The 16979-nt window shown below is 34.3% G+C and overlaps 2 protein-coding genes across 2 annotated transcripts; both read left to right on the top strand.

Annotated features, from left to right (window-relative positions):
- Window positions 1-6087: 6087 nt before the first annotated feature.
- Window positions 6088-9464, top strand: LOC110877271 (proteasome subunit beta type-3-A). The gene is made up of 7 exons (XM_022125428.2): window positions 6088-6297; window positions 6558-6739; window positions 6846-6953; window positions 7548-7637; window positions 8035-8119; window positions 8849-8943; window positions 9188-9464. The coding sequence occupies exons 1-7, from the start codon at window positions 6292-6294 to the stop codon at window positions 9234-9236; spliced, it is 615 nt and encodes a 204-aa protein (XP_021981120.1). The 5' UTR covers window positions 6088-6291; the 3' UTR covers window positions 9237-9464.
- A 5077-nt stretch (window positions 9465-14541) lies between these two features.
- LOC110875365 (protein FAR-RED IMPAIRED RESPONSE 1-like) lies at window positions 14542-16745 on the top strand. The gene is made up of 6 exons (XM_022123561.1): window positions 14542-14822; window positions 14959-15217; window positions 15322-15426; window positions 15807-15893; window positions 15977-16023; window positions 16073-16745. The coding sequence occupies exons 1-6, from the start codon at window positions 14542-14544 to the stop codon at window positions 16743-16745; spliced, it is 1452 nt and encodes a 483-aa protein (XP_021979253.1).
- Window positions 16746-16979: the final 234 nt, after the last annotated feature.

Here is a 16979-nt window from a genome sequence, read left to right as displayed (position 1 = left end):
TACTATAGCTAAACTATACTCAAATTAAAGAGAATAGTGCTTGAGCTTGAGGGGCCAAAAAGGAGGCATCGGAGGAGGCCAAAAAGAAGGCATCGGGAATGAGGGTGAGGAGAATGAGTGACAGATGTGTGCCCCATCTAAAAAAACTTGAAACGCTTTAGTTTTTTGTTTGAGATGTTTAGACTGAGTATAAAAATCAATAATTAGGCAGTGCTAACGATACTTGATAGCAACAAAAAGAACCCAAATTAATGAGGGAAGATGACCATGCTATTTGGAAGAAAGTAATGATTCCATGCACACTTTGTTTCTTAATAGCAATTACTTCTAGTTACAAAAGTCAATAATCTTATGAAACTAGCATTCGTGTGCCTAGACTCACTTTAACCCGGATTTAATCGGGATAGATGAACCAATGCTTTTATGAGATTCTGGTGTTATAAGGGACTTAGTTCATTTATTATTAAACAGTTTTAAAGTTTTATCCACTTGAAATTCTATCTTGGGTAAATTGATAGGTGATCAAGGTTGCTCAAGGGTGTGGGGTATGGGTTGGGTCATCAATCATCACGTAGGATCATTAATAGATTGCTACACTACCCCTTTGCCTCATCCATCATGTCATGTAGTTGGTACCGGCTCGATTTGTCACTGTACCGCTATTTCGAATACAATTCCGTTTTCAACAAGATTTATATCGGAATGCTGAACAAATAAATAAACCCAATCATGTATTTAGTCGATATACAAAAACCTAAAGAACAAAAGGTAATAGAGAATAATACAACTATTGGGTTAAAGATGTATGTCATCTATAATACAAGGGGTGAAGCTAAACCTAAAAAAAAGTAGAGTTATTACGGTTGACGGTATGGTAGCTGGGAGTGGGGCGGGGAGGGAAGTTTACCGAGAGGGGAGGTGTTGCCAGGGGTGGAGCGGTGTCGGTGAGGGGCCAAGGCGGTGTATACTCACCGATTGAGAAACCGAAAGAGAAGAGAAAGAGAAGAGGAGAGAGAGAGGGTTAATGGTGGGCCCCAACCCCTTTTAACCAATCACATTTAAAAAAAAAATTTATTTACCACTCTACATGTGTTTGACCATTGCCAGTGATTGAGTGCAAAATGGGGAGTGAAGTGTGGACTTTATATGGCATGATATTATTGGCTAAAAAATAACTTAAAAATCATCAGTGACCACTCCCTCCACCCTTATTCATACTAGCAGGACTCGTTAGCGGGCATTTGATCAGTACCGATTGGTTCGCACAGTAAGAGATTTAATTTCAGAGATAATACTTTATTTGTAGTAACACTTGCTTTGTTAGAACTTCAATACAGATTGTAATTTATAAAATTAAAGATTAAAAATACAATTTGTTTATTAGCATTATAATTGGGTCTTAAATGAGATATATAATTTTATATAACTTTGTGAGTATAATTTTATTTTAAATTTATTATATTATTATTAAATAATAAATAAAAATAATCAAAGCTAGGTGACAGCTTGCATCTTAGATTTTGTCTTTTTATGTCTACGATTAACAAACGCTTCGAAGTTATCCAAATTGCCTTTGTTAATTATTGATTTCAAATTCACCACTAGATTCTTGTTATAGGGTCAACGAATTTCTTAATGTAACCTACTTTTTACTAACCTCCGTCAAGGGAGCTATAGAAGTTTATGATTGTAAGTTAAATCTATATGAGTGTTCTGGATGTGTTAGAAGCGCTTAGGAGAAGGTTCTTTTGAGAGGACGATTGGTCTCGGTTTGCTAAAAAGGTATGAATACAAACCTTCTTATGAAATGGTGGTGGACATATAAAAATAAAACGGAGAGCGAGAGCTTGTGGAAGCAAGTAATATTAGTTATACACTCGCAACTGAGGGCCCAACCTTATCAGACCTACATTTCCAATTTCATTCTCAACTAGAATTACGACCCGCCGCAATGCGGCGGGAATTCTTTAGTTATAACTAAGTCGATTTAGGACGCGCACGTTATGTTGAACCTGTCAAACAGGAAAAAAATAGACGATGTAAAAACGTTCACCCACACACGCACGTTGCGTCGTGTTAACTCGCAAAATTTAGAACGAAACGTAAAAACGCTAAACCAAAGACACACGTTGCGATGTGTTAAGTCACAAAATTTAGAACGAATCATAAAGCGGAAAATTTGCGGAAAATGAAAACTATAAAGAACCAAAGTTGAAAGTAAAAAAAGTTGTGAGGATAGATTTGATAAAGTTTTGTGTTAAAAGTAAAAAAAAAAAAACAAATAGTTTTGGGTTAAAAGTAATTTATGAAATACTTTTGGGTGAAAAGAAAGAAAAAAAATCAATTTTTTTTTTTGAGAAACCCTCAAAGCCAAGGTTACAACAACCATATGCATAACCATTTTTTCTTTGAAAAACCCCTAAAGCCAAGATTACAACACATAAGTAAAAAAATCAAAGTGGTTAAATCGCAAAAGATGAAAACTTTTGAATTAGAAGTAAAAAAAATCAAATTAATTAAAGGGGTTAAATTATCAAAGATTAAAACTTTAAACTTAAATTGTCAAAGATTAAAACTTTAGGTTAAAAAGGAAACAAAGATTAAAAAATTTAAACTTAAATTGTCAAAGAATAAAACTTTAGATTAAATTGTCAAAAATTAAAACTTTAGGGTTAGAAAGGAAACAAAGATTAGAAGTTTAAACTTAAATTGTCAAACAGTAAAACTTTAGGGTTAAAAAGGAAAATTTTCATTTTTTTTTGAAAGACTCCCAAAGCCAACATTACAACACATATATGCATAATTAAGTTGCTTCTTTATAGTGTTTAATGTTTAATAGTAACACGGTTAGCAACGCGATATCTCAAACATATTGAAAACCCACATCTTCACATAAACACAATCCGTTGATCTACATTCATTATATCACAACACGTGCATACATACAAGTTCACACTACTTAAATGCACTATGATTCCATATCTACACACACATACTGTGACTTTCCCCTTTATATGTATATGTGTATATATGTATATGTGTATATATATATATATATATATATATATATATGACAAAGATCCGTTAGGAACCACCCTTTATAGCGAGAACCGCGAGAACCAATGTGAACACAACCAAAAATGCCTAAAAATAGCTAAAAAACACACAAAATTTTTTTTTTAAAATATTTTTTATATAAAAATCGCTACTTTTAGTAGCCAAAAAATTTTTTTTTTAATTTTTTTTTTGCTACTAAAAGTAGCGATTTTAACATAAAAAATATTAAAAAAAAAAATTTAGATTTTTTTTGAATTTTTTAGATTTTTTTAAGATTTTTTTTAGGTTTTTTGGGGGTTTAGTTTTTAGCATTTTAGCTTGGGGGGGGGGGTGGGAGGGGTTTAGGTTTTTGTGGGGTGTGGGAGGGGGGTTTAGGTTTTTTTTTTTTTTTTTTTTTTGGGGGGGGGGGTGGGGGGTTTAGGTTTTTGTGGGGTGGGGGTTAGGTTTTTTTTAGCTATTTTAGGTTGTGTTCACATTGGTTCTCGCGGTTCTCGCAATAAATGTGGTTCTCGCATGAACCTTACCCTATATACATAAGATTAGGTTCAAACGTGAACAAAATCTTAAGAGTGAACTGCGTGAACTGATCTGGACCATTGATTATTATGATCTTGAGATCTTAAATGGATGGCATGATTGTAATTATTTGGTTAGGTTTTAGTGTTTTATTAAAAACAAAAGGGTAAAAGTGTAAATACATTAATTGGTTATTTAAAATCTGGAAACTAAATAGTTTTCATATTCTCTGATTTCATAAAATCCCATAATTATCTATAAGTTAGTTTATCAATTCCTTGATTTTCTCTTTTAATCAAATCACGTATCCTCTTTCTCTTTGTTCTTCATTGGCGACGACAATCAAACGATGAAGAATAGCGTCAGAAAAATCAATCGATTTTCAACCAATAAAGGTACACGATGTAAATCTTAATGTTTATAAGTTTCAGAAAGTACTTGCATGTTGTGATCCTTTTATTAATGAACTAAGAACATCAAATCGGAGTTAGGGCTTGAATATTGTGTTCTGAAAGTTGTTTAGTTACAGTTATTTGGTACAATGGTGTGATTTTTAGGATGTGTGAATCAATTTGTTGTTAGATTACTTTGAAGGAGAATGTTGATTTAACAAATTAGGTGATGTTGCTCTGTTTTTATTCGAGTGTATGCACTTTTGTTTGCTTTAGACAACCTATAATCGATGATTTACACATGTGTACGTTGTCTTTAAATCGAGTGAGATGGTAGAAAATTCTCGCTGTACACATGTGTACATCGTGGTTAACAAGGCTGATTTTTGCTCTGTTTTTTTTATTTTGTTGAATAATAAGTTTGATTAAATAGAATGATGGTTGTGAATGTTTATTACTTGTTATATGCTTCTGTGACAAATTTGTTGCCCGTTTGCATTTGTTCATAGTTTTTAGGGATGGGTTTATTTTTTGGATTGACTGAATTTGGAGATGATTAAGACTTTTTTTAATTCCTTTTTTTGCAAGTTGCTTGGATTTGGTTGGTTTTGTGATTGTTTTTGCATAGTTCTCAATTTTTGTTGCGGTAAGCTTCTGATTTTATTATATGATTAATGTGTATTCCAATTATTGGTATTGTTTTTTAGGGGAAAATGTGATGAAGATTGTACACTGGGTTGTACACATATGTACAATGTGTTTTTTGTTTGTTATGTTCTGTTTTGAGGCGGGTGTACACATGTGTATTCCGTTTTTTGCTCTGTTTTTAATGTGATGTACACATGTGTATAGCGTCTGTTTTTGTGATATCTCGGAATTTTTTTGTGTATTGAATGTGTAAAGTTGTTAATGTACACTTGTGAATTATGCAAAGTAGTAGTTGCTGAGTTTTTTTGTTCTATTATAGGAGATGTCGTTAACGAGAAAAGTGGAGATGGAAGGTCGATAAGGATGATTCACTTATGAGGTCGATAAGGATGATTCACATTTGTTTGTTTGCTTGGCCGATAAGGATGATTCAGCATACAACGTGGCGAATAGTTGTAAAAGATTATGTTTTTTTGTTTTTTCGATTATGTTGGGTTTATTGTTTTTATGAAACTGGAACTTGTAATTATATGTTTTTTTGTTTGGTTTGGAAAACATTATGGAACTTGTAATTTGTTAAATATAAAATAGTTTTACAGGTATTGTTTCTATGTATGTATTATGTGGCTAATTACACATATGTACGATGCTGAGTACACATGTGTACTGTTCTATTTATATCCAAGTACACATGTGTATACCGTTGAAATATGAAGGTTACGTGGATCTTAAAAATCAAAATTTGAATTCTAGTGATGAAATCTGAAATAAAAATTAAAATTGATATATGGTGATTTGTTGTTTGTTTTGATAATTATCTTATTAATAAATAAAACATAATGTGGATAATGAATTTAAAATAGGAAAGATGTAACTTAATTCAATTATTAAAATAATGATTTAAATCTAATTTTTTTTATATAATTACAATCCTACCCTTAACAACTAAAAAAGGAAATCAAGGGTTCAGATCTGTTCACGCAGTTCACTCTTTGGAGGTTGTTCACGCTGGAACCCTACCATATATATATATATATATATATATTCAAATATGTTTTAGAGGCGTATTTATGTTTGATCTGCATTCGATTTGACACCGACGGTGTTCAATTCATCTTTCCGGCTGCTAATTTTGACATGAGATATATGAACATAATATTACTCCTTATTAAGTTAATATCAATGTTTTAAAAGCCGGTAATATCAGTATTAACGGTATCAGATTTAAATTCGGTATGAATCGCCTCAGCAAATTAGTGAAACGGTACAAGTTATACCGATGGTAAAATCTGATATACCGGTTTATAGTGTAATACCCGTACCCACCAAAGGTTTATGGTTTGAAACTTTGGATTTTTACCTTTTCTAATGGACCATCCCAATTTTTAACCAAGCACTCGGCAGATCAAAACAATATAAAAATTATATATTCGTGGGCCATTAATGAAAAAAATATATATAATAAACCAAGCACCCACAAAATCTTTCTTCTCCAACACGACAACCACTCCGGCAGTTCCTTAAACCAAAAACCCCCTCCTTCAGCAAACTCCGACCAACACCACCGCTTCGTCTATATCTTCAGTTTCACATATTCAAGCTTTTGTTTGCGAAAAGGAGGTCAATTTTGAGTTCATTACAGTCAACACAACCGTTAGAGAACCCAAAACACCTGGTTATGTCGGTAAATACTCTCTCTCTACAATTCGAATGTATTCAATTTGGATGTATTAGGTCAGTTTTATTTGTGAAATTAGGGTTACAGTTCTAATTGTTCATGCCATTGATATAAAAAGATTAATATGAAGTGTATAAACAGATTTTGAATGTGTTGTGTGAAATTAGGGTTCAAGTTCTAGTTTTCCATGTTAGCGTTTGGTTGTATGATTATGTTCCTAATTAGGAACATATTAATGATTAAATTGATATGATTTTCGTGCACAGATTTTTGAGTACAATGGAAGTGCCTTGGTGGCGATGGTAGGTAAGAATTGCTTTGCAATTGCTAGTGATAGGAGGCTTGGTGTTCAGCTTCAAACTATTGCTACCGATTTCCAACGTATTTTCAAGATTCATGATAAGCTTTTCCTCGGTCTATCTGGTCTTGGTTCCGATGCTCAGACACTGTAAGTGTTGATAGTTACTGATTCAGGGTTTTATGATATAATAAAGTAGTTGTGTTTGTATGTGTATCTGGTTTGTTGATTGAAATGTGTTTTTTATTTTATTTAGTCATCAGCGGCTTGTGTTTCGCCACAAGCTGTATCAGCTGAGGGAAGAAAGAGACATGAAGCCTGAAACTTTTGCTAGCCTTGTCTCTGCTATGCTGTATGAGAAAAGGTTAGAATGAAACTTACTTTCTGTATTTGTGTCTGTCCCGTGAATTTGACCTCAAGTAGCAATCATAGTTGTTAATTGCGACCATAGCGGTCGCTATAGCGCGCTTTATGGCAATGCGACTAAGTGTCGCTATGTTGTTCATGGCGATGACTAGCGACTTTAGCGATTTTTTTTAGTTTCTCTCGTCTGGGCTTTAAAGCTTAAGCTTTAATACCAAAAAAAAAAAAAATTGCATAAAGGTTAAATTGTGCAAAAACTGGCCCACGCGGGCCTGGGGTTTTCGGAGCTGCATTCGTGTCCGCAGGACGTGCACGAGTTCAATTCTGAATGTCATGCCACTACATCGTGATTCTTGATACACATTAATGATGTGCCTGTGTAAAGTGCATATACATGATTAACCTGCTCTGTATCTCTTAATATGTAATATAAAAAAAAATTCGAAGTAATTAACAGCCTCCTGTTATATAATGTGATGTAACAACATTGCAATGCATATTAAGGAAGGGTGTGTATTTCACAACATACGGAGTTCATATTGTTTCATCAAATTGTATTACTGTTAGATTAATAGAAGTTACTAATATTTTGTAGGTTTGGTCCTTACTTCTGCCAACCTGTGATTGCTGGATTGGGAGAGGACGACAAGCCATTTATTTGCACAATGGACTCAATTGGAGCAAAGTATGTCTACTTTTTTATGCTTTTGTTGTTACTCATACTTGTATGAAAACCACACCTTTTTAAATTTTTCATTACTATTTAAAAAACACATAAATGTAAAAGACCAAATTCTCAAGACATGTGTTTGTGTTCTTCACAAAAAGTTTATACTTTTAGAATCACTTATAAACATGTTATATTAAGTCTCTTTTTGGCATGAATATATGTGCAAATTGAAGTCGATCATCATCAACTTTTATTCAAATGCGTAACTGAAAATGTTATCTAGTAGATATATGATAATTTAAAATTTTAGTTTCATGAGGTATGCTAGTATGTACTTGCGATTAAAATGGTCGCTTGATTTACCGCTGGCATTAACTTTTTATCTTTTCTCTTAATAAATCAATAATCATAGGGAGCTTGCAAAAGATTTTGTGGTGGCTGGTACTGCATCAGAGTCTCTTTATGGTGCCTGTGAGTCGATGTTCAAGCCAGATATGGTACCTTCTATATTCTACTCCTTTTAGCATTTCAATTTTTTTTAATATCATTTGCAACTGACCTTGTATACTTATCTATGTTGTCAAAGACGCAAGGCGCAGGCGAGGCGCATCGGCCTCGTCCGTAGCCTAGGCGCAAAAAAAGCGTGGGTATATCTATGAGCCATTTTATATTTAGTCTTTGCAATGCATCTTTTAAAAGTCCCCCTTAAATCCAATTTGTCTTGTATATATTGATAACAATTCAAAAGGGTTACTGTAAAGGAACTGGGTCAATTGGTCAAATTGATCGATGCTTATTACCTTTTAAATTGTTTTATTAATTTAAAACAATGAGATTATTGTTTAATAATAATATAGTTTTTGTAATTATGTTTACTATTACAATATTTATATATAGAATATAAAAATGTGCTGATTTATTTAAAAAATGTACTGATTTATTTAAAAAGTGTACTGATTTATTTAAAAAATGTACTGATGGGTCAAGTGGTCAACCCAATCTTAGAAGTGACCTTTCACCGCTAACCACTTACCCAACGGGCAACGACCTGTTTTGGCGGCATGAGATGAAAAAATACGATAACAATTAGAATACAGAACCCATTTGACCCGTTTTGCCACGTGTAATTTTAAATTTTTAGAAGTGATGTGTGTTTTGATTTTCTCACCTGTACAACCAAATGTGTTGTATAAATATGTAATCTCTACTTGTTATTGTGTATGCAGGATCATGAGGAGCTGTTTGAAACCATCTCCCAAGCACTTATATCATCAGTTGACCGTGATTGTTTAAGTGGTTGGGGAGGACATGTCTACATTGTGTAAGTTTCTTTTCGTGTATATAACCGGAGTGTTTGGAACTAATTATTCTAAATAGCAATAATGGATAAGCATATTACAACTTTCTAGACACTCATCCGAACACCCTCTGGAATCGTATCATTTTTGCTATTGTCTGTTTGAATTAACATTCGATTTGTAATGGTAAAAAAGTCATCAACATCTTGGCATCCTTTGGTTATTATTGAAGATATTAATACGTTATTGTATATGCATTTGCTGCAGCACACCGACTGAAGTGACCGAAAGAATCTTGAAAGGGAGAATGGATTGATCTACAAAAAGTTATTTAGCCTTGGCTTTGGGATTGAAGGGGTTAAGCTTCGGCACTTTGGTGTCCGGTAGCTTGTTATTTCCGAAGGTGTTTTTGTGCTTGACTTGGAAACTTTTATGGTATTGTTCTGTAACAGTCGGTCTTCAACGGATGTTTTATCTAAAACTCTCTTTCTTGGGTCTTTAAGCATGATTATTCGTGGCTAGGGCAGGTGACACTTAAGATCAATCACCTTGATTTGGGTTATGATTACTTATGTTATCTAACGTTACCCCTAAAGCATTTTAAAATATAGTAAAACAATAGATACAAAGTAGTGCAAGTGGAGTAGTGCTACTCTCTCACCTCCTGAAAAATATCATTCTCAGCATTTGTGTGAAGTTCTTAAAACATTAAATGAAAAAGATGAATGCTAAATTCCCCTAATATGCATTTTGGTTAGCGGTTTTTGGTTCATGTGGTGAACTCAAATGGCATCAAGTTGACCTCCTTGAAAGTGTAGGTTGTGATGAAGTGATATGCACCGAAAACTCCTCAATTTAGAATTTTATTGGATTGGAAAAGATATTATCGATGCTCTATTCGAAATTCTTTAATATACCATATTAACATAAACAAAAAGGGGGAGAAAAACGAAAGGGAAAAAAGGGGAGAAAAAGGAATGGGAGGAGATTCAAATCAGTGTCAATGACAGATATAAATAGCCTATAAACCACTAAACCAAAGCTCCAAGCATATCAAACTATCAAATTCAAACCAATAAATACAATACCAGTATCGAACAAATAGCTAATGATGAACTGACAAGTGTAAAAAACACTATTCACAAGCTTTGTTTTTTAATATATAGGTTAACGGTAATTATTATTATTATTATTATTATTATTATTATTATTATTATTATTATTATTATTATTATTATTATTATTATTATTATTATATAAATATATGTTTAATATATTAATAAAAAATATATAAACAGAAAGCTCGTTTAGGCTCGCGAGCCGGCTCGAGCTCGATAAGCGAAGCTTGGGCTCGGGCTCGTTTACTAAATGAGCTTGTTTTTAGGCTCGGACTCGAGCTCGAGCTCGTTTAAGCTCAACTTTTTTTTTCGAGCCGAGCTCGAGTAAATCGCGAGTAGCTTGGCTCGTTTGCACCCCTACGTTGCACGCAACCTATGTACACTGCATATTATCGGATTCCAAAACTCATATAAGTGTATTTGAATTCAATTTTTTTAAATCTGATGTTTATGTGTTCGTATACATATGCATCAGGTCACTTTTATTGCTTCATTCTCATCGTACTCATGAATCAGTTCACTTTTTTTTCGGCTTTCTTGCATTCTTACTCTTCAAATGATTCGTGGGTTTTGATAATTGATTGGTGTTTGGTAATGAAGGATCCGATGTGTGTTTTAATCGCCGGAGGGCGGTAGGGGTGGATGGGTTCCCCGGAGCTATAGGTGTCAGTTTTAATCGCTGGAGGGGGTTTGGGGGTGAGTTGGAGGTGAATGGAAGTTGAAGATAAATGAGGTGGTGGAGTTTCATAAATAAAATAATCTAAATATAGTTGGCCTAATCAATTTCTATTTTGTTTTTTTTATCATTGAGGGTAAATAAGTCATTTCACATCCACTTAACTGGGAAACTAACATCCGTCCAATATAGGGACCATCCGAGTAACAAAAAGCAAACCACAGGGAACATATCTGTAATTTTCAAAAGTTAGGGATTATAGGTGTTATTTTACCAAACCACAGGGAGCATCCGTACATTTTACTCATACTTTAATGTAATAAAAATTTTTAAGTTTTTGGTTTATAGTAAGTAGCTGACATGAACGCCGGTAAAGTTTTTCATTTGTCTACATATGACATTAGTTAATGCTATCTTTAACTTTTGATGCCATTTAACCTTTTTAACATAGGTTCAAGCATTCACTTCAAATCCACGTAGGTACGGTAAATCCATGTTAGACCTTAATAACAATTCTTAGGCATTCTGAATGAGGGTGTTAAACGGGTCGTGTTTGCGGGTTGGGGGTCTAACCCGACACGACCCGGACCCAAAAATAGTATTAAACATATGAGTATGAATATAAACACGACCCGTTGTATTTTATTTTTTCGCATATTAATATTCTAAATTTATATTCTTACAACAAAAGAATACAAATTTATAGTAGACCAAAATATTTTAATTATACAAATTGAATCTGTAAGTTCTGATTACTCGTTTGATAGATGATACGAGTTTTTAAACAACGATTAGCTCTCTCAAATTCTCAATCGCTTTGTGTCAAATTGAATGTTGGGGAACTTTTAGATTACCGGATGATCAGAGAGGCGTGTAGTCACTCTTATATCAAATCATTTTGGTGATTCACCCGAATAATTTTAGTGGATACAACTCTGATTTTCAAGAAATTGAACCAGTTGTATGTGTGTATACGAAAATTGTCTGAACCAAAAGATGATGTAATCAAAACTGTCTACGAATTTGAGAGGTTGGGGATTATTAACTGCCATTAGGCAGCTATCTCAATTTTTTAAGACACAACTGCCATAAAACTGCCTCTTAACTGCCATAATTTTGAAGTTTCAAAATTATGACATTTTCCATTTTATTATAAATGAAAACGCATGTCATAGGTTACACCTTTGCATCCCCGAGTCCCTGTGCCAACTCACAATCAATTTGAAGTTTGTTTTTATAAATGGGTCACTGTACCTTCACATTTCCCTATCGTCTATTCGTCTATTCTCTGGCTAGGTTGAAGCGTGCTAAGGTAATTATCAACATATATTTCTCTATACATGATATATAATGTACGCGTAATTCGTTAAATCTAACTCTGAATCTACAAACCCTTTAGGTTGAACATGTTAGGTGGTCATTTGTTATATTGGGTAAGACTTTCAATTGGATTAGATCATGTAGATTTCAGATTTTTCGAGTATATTTGCAGATTCGGTCTCTTTAGGATGCATGATGACGTCCAGTACTGGATCGTTGAGAGTGATCCGCCATTGATAGAAAATGATGATTGTGTCAAGAATACATGAGTGTGGTTTAGCTACACATCATTGCCACGTAGGCAGTGGGCCTTTAGCTACAGTACCCTTTCATATTGGTGTAGCGGATTTATCATTGTAGGCAGTGTGTTTTACTTTCACTATACCTTTTTTTGTCTACCACAGTATATATATAAAATGTTCACTTTCTTTCTGTAAAGATTGGTTCAATAAGTAATAGTTATTTAAAGACGATGCAGTACTTGGTTTCGACTGTCAAGGTAACAAGCCCATACATATGTTTGCTATCTTTTACCGTTACACATTGACACGTCTAGGAGAAGTAACTAGATTATTGATTGTTGTTTTTTAATTGTTTTTAGTAAGTTACATAAATAGTTCATCTAATTAGATAAATATACCTGATTACATAAATGGTCTATTTGTTAAAATAGTTAAAGGGCAATATAGTCATTTTTTACTTAAGAAAAGTTAGTGTTAAACTTCAGAATTCTTATCCAAAATTCCATATGAGGCTTTGGCCAAACAACATTGGTAATTTGTGTAATTACCAATGTTAGGAGTTGGCTACAAAGCCTTGTTTTCCTACAAAGTGTAGGAAGCCTCCTACATGTGACATGTGGCAATCTTAGTTTTTTTATCAAAAGGGTATTAGGGTAATTTCATTATTTATTTTAATTATGTATTTTATTATTAGATAACTAACTAACCAGAAATAATTTATGGAAAGTAAATATCTAATTCTAATAGCTCGACAGTTTCATTTTAAATCATTCAGTCTTCGCGATTCCTGCGTATATTCATCTTCTCTTTCACAACAACTGATCTTCTCTTTTATTGATCAGAATTATGGCGTCAAATGCTATTGTTGATTGCGGTGATGGTAATGTTTATTTGATACTGCAGTCTTTTAAACTTGATTCTCTCTTGTTGATTTGTTTTAGCTACAGTAAATTTTACATTACAATCACTTTGCTGTTCGATTTCTTGACATAGTGTTTTACCAGTAAACAGACTCATACCATTGTGTTTTAATATTTTATCGTTGTTTATCTTAGTGTTGTTAATATCTTTGTTAATGAGCATGGGGGACGATTTCTTGACATTGTGTTTTACCAGCAATAGTATAATACAAATGTGTTTAAATAATTATCATTGGACTAGAGTTTTGGAGTTTTTATGTTGCTGTGTTTTAAAATTAATCAGTGTAACATGTTGTGTTTTACTAGTTGGTATACATGTAACTTCGGACTGACCTTCATGGGCATGTTTTAGATATTTATCTCATGTAGTTTACCATTATGGCATGTGTGTTATTGTACGTTGTGTTTTGTGTAGATGTTCACTCAGAAGTTCACTCATGTGTTTTAATATGTTCTTTTTATGGTCTGATACACATGTTCTTTTTTCGATGTGTTTTAAACATGTATCACGTGTAGTATATTGTTGTGTCTTGTTTTTTTTTTTTTTTTTTTTTTTTTGCATGTGTGTATATGTTCGATGTGTGTTAAACATCTATCACGTGTAGTGTATTTGTTATGGCAGTTGTATTTTTGGTTTACTAATTTTCGTGTGTTTTACTACTTGTCGAGTGTTGTTTTTTAATTGTGTGTTTTACTTACTTTTTCTGTGTTTTTACTGTGACGTTACATTCATTTTTTGACTTTTTTCTTGGTAGGTCAATGCACTAACCAATGTGGTGTTTTTTTTCTTGGTTTTAAATTTTTGTATTTTTTTAGACGGCCCCATTTACCAACCACGTGGTGTAGAACATGTTTCTCCGAGTTCGGGCAAAAAGACATACACTCCAAACTCATCATCCTCGATGACTCCAGTCGTTGGCATGGTATTTGACACGGTAGATGCTGCCTACAACTTCTACAAAGCATATGCACATGCCGGTGGCTGGACTGTAAGGAAGGGAACGGGGCATACAAATCGTGGTGTTACAGTAAATAAGTATTTTGTATGCTCAAAAGAAGGCCATAAAGTCTTTAAACCTGTTGACACTTTAGCCGATCAACCTCCTAATAGGTGGGTACGTAGGGTACCATTAAAAGGACTGGTTGTCAAGCGGAGTTTCGAATAAATTTGAATGATGATAAGAAATATGTGTTATACTACTTTACAGAGGCGCACAACCACTCTTTCGTGCATGAAGAAGATCTCCACTTACTCAGGGAAAATAGAAGCCTCAGCCGTTCGCATGAGGATATGATAAAGAAGATGTCCAACTTGAACATTGGTCCTGTTTGAGCATTCAACATCATGAAGGAGTTGTGTGGTGGTTTTGATAATGTCGGGGCGACCAAATGTGACTTCAAAAATTTCAAAAAAGAACTAAATGTGTTTATTGGTGAGTTTGATGCCGAGATGCTTGTCAGGCGTCTAACTAGGAAAAAAGAGTTTTTACCTAATTTTACGTGTGAATACCAAACTACTGAGGAAGGTGTTTTGAAGTGTCTGTTCTTGGCTGATGAGAACATGAAAAGAAATTTTTATATGTTCGGTGATGTTGTGTCCTTTGATGCCACGTACAAGCGAAACAAGTAAGTACAAGATTTATATATTCTTTTCCATTGTGTTTTAGCTTATACATTACTAGCTTTTCCGGGAACTGTGTGTTTTACTATTCTGTTCCATGTTGTTTTAGATTATAATTTTTTGTGTTTCGTGTTTTATTAGGTATAACATGATGTTCGTCCCTTTCACTGGGATTGATAAGCACAATCGGAATGTCACACTTGGTGCTTCTATTATTGGTTCCGAAACTGCTGAGACATATAGTTGGTTACTTAATGTGTTTAAGGATGCATTTGGATATGCACCACGAGTAATTGTTACTGACGAAGACCCTGCGATGAAGAGGTCTATTGAGGATGTTTGGCCTGATTCTAGGCATCGGTTATGCATGTGGCACATCATGGATAAACTTACCACAAAGGTGTTGTATTTTATGTTTAATTCATCTTTTTTTTTGGTTATGCATATGTGATGTGTTTTGAGTTTTTAGTTTGTTTTATTCTGATGATACTGATACTTGCACAGGTTGGACCAACTATATGTGCAAACACCGATTTCAGGAAAAGATTGTCTGCAATTGTCTGGACGGATTCTTTATTGCCTGAAGCGTTTGAGACCGAATGGGTGGCTGTATTAAATGAGTTTAGCTTATCCGACCATGAATGGCTCACATATATATATATATATGGGCTTCGTCAGTCATGGATCCCAGCTTATTATCGTGAAGAAGAAATGTCCGGTCTTATGCGGACGTCTTCCCGATCTGAAAGCGAGAATCACTTCTTTGGTAAGATTTCCAATCCCAAGTGTACTTTGGTTGAATTTCTCAGCCACTTCGACACGGCTGTTGAGGCACAAAGACACGAACATCGTAAAAACGACCACGATACTCGTTATACTTCACCCGATATATGGAATCCTGATTTTGTTCTTGAGAAACAAGCATCTGAGACATATACCAGAACAATTTTTTTGATGTTCAATTGGAAATTCAACATGGTATTCACCAGTGTGCTAGCGTCAGATTAGAGCATATTGCTGATTTTATCAAGTTTTATATCAAGGATCTAGATCAGCCAACAACTGAATTTTATGAGGTAACATTGTGTTTTTTTTTTGTTTTAATTCATTTTTTATGAGGTAACACTGTGTTTTTTTAATGTGTTATACGCATGTTCAGGTTATGATACATGAGGAGGACGTTACTGTTAAATGCAGCTGCAACAGGTTCGAGCAGTTTGGGCTATTGTGCAGTCATATTTTTTTTTGTTTTAAGGGTTGTTGATGTAAGGGAGTTTCCTAGACAATATATTTTGAGGCGTTGGACTCGCGAAGCAGTTCCAAATAGTTCACCCGGGTCCATCCTTACTGATGGGGGCGATCCAGATCGGAGCATCGAGGTCAACGGTTGCATTCGTGAGATTAGTAATGTAACCGAGTATGTTATAAATAAGTTGGTTTCCAAGTTTGACGAGATGTGTAATTTTCGTGACCACATCAAGCAGTTTATGTCAGTTGCTGATGACGCTCAGTTTGACGCCCCTCCCAAAACAAGACGTAATAGGTTTGCTGAACTACTTGGTGTTGCTCCTACGAACACGGTGACTATTCGTGTTCCTATTCGTACTAGGTTTAAGGGGTGTGGATCTCATAAACGCATGAAATCGGAGCAAGCTATAAGTCAAGCTGGGAAGAAACGTCGGCAATGTTCAAAGTGTAAGAAATTTGGTCACAATAATCGTACATGCGGAAAATACAATGTGAAAGCGAAGGATGCAAGCACTTCTAGGAAGGCCGATGGTGGTGCTGAAGACGGAGAAGATGCTGGTGGTGCGGAGGACGTAGAAGATACTGATGAAGATGATGGACCTAGCTCAGACGATGGGGATGATGTGTTTTACACATCCGAAACAGCTGAAGATGCTGATGACGAACAGATGCTGGAGTAGTCGAGTTTGTTTATCTAAGAATATTCCTTTTTTCTGAACAATTGTGTTTTGTTTTTCCGTTGGGTTTTTACGTCTTTATGTTTGGTGAGTTGTCTGTTTTGAACGTTTGGAATTTTTGTGCGTTTGATTGAACACGTATTTGTTTGGGTTTTTAATTATGAACACGTATTTATTTTGGGTTTGTTTGTGTGTTAGAGTTGTCAATCATTTGCAAATTTTGGATTTTTGGAACCG

Source organism: Helianthus annuus, chromosome 12 (assembly GCF_002127325.2).
Source record: "Helianthus annuus cultivar XRQ/B chromosome 12, HanXRQr2.0-SUNRISE, whole genome shotgun sequence".
NCBI lineage: Eukaryota > Viridiplantae > Streptophyta > Magnoliopsida > Asterales > Asteraceae > Helianthus > Helianthus annuus.
The sequence above is the reverse complement of the archived record's forward strand: the minus strand, read 5'-3'. Positions and strand labels throughout refer to the sequence as shown.

Bases quoted from the DNA above. Each gene is read 5' to 3' on its own strand.
- LOC110877271 (XM_022125428.2), top strand. The intron at 7,638-8,034 runs GTATGTCTACTT...CAATAATCATAG, and splicing joins ATGGACTCAATTGGAGCAAA to GGAGCTTGCAAAAGATTTTG. The intron at 8,944-9,187 runs GTAAGTTTCTTT...CATTTGCTGCAG, and splicing joins GGAGGACATGTCTACATTGT to CACACCGACTGAAGTGACCG.
- LOC110875365 (XM_022123561.1), top strand. From the start codon at position 14,542: ATGAAGGAGTTGTGTGGTGGTTTTGATAATGTCGGGGCGACCAAATGT. The intron at 14,823-14,958 runs GTAAGTACAAGA...GTGTTTTATTAG, and splicing joins GCCACGTACAAGCGAAACAA to GTATAACATGATGTTCGTCC. The intron at 16,024-16,072 runs GTTCGAGCAGTT...TTTTGTTTTAAG, and splicing joins GTTAAATGCAGCTGCAACAG to GGTTGTTGATGTAAGGGAGT.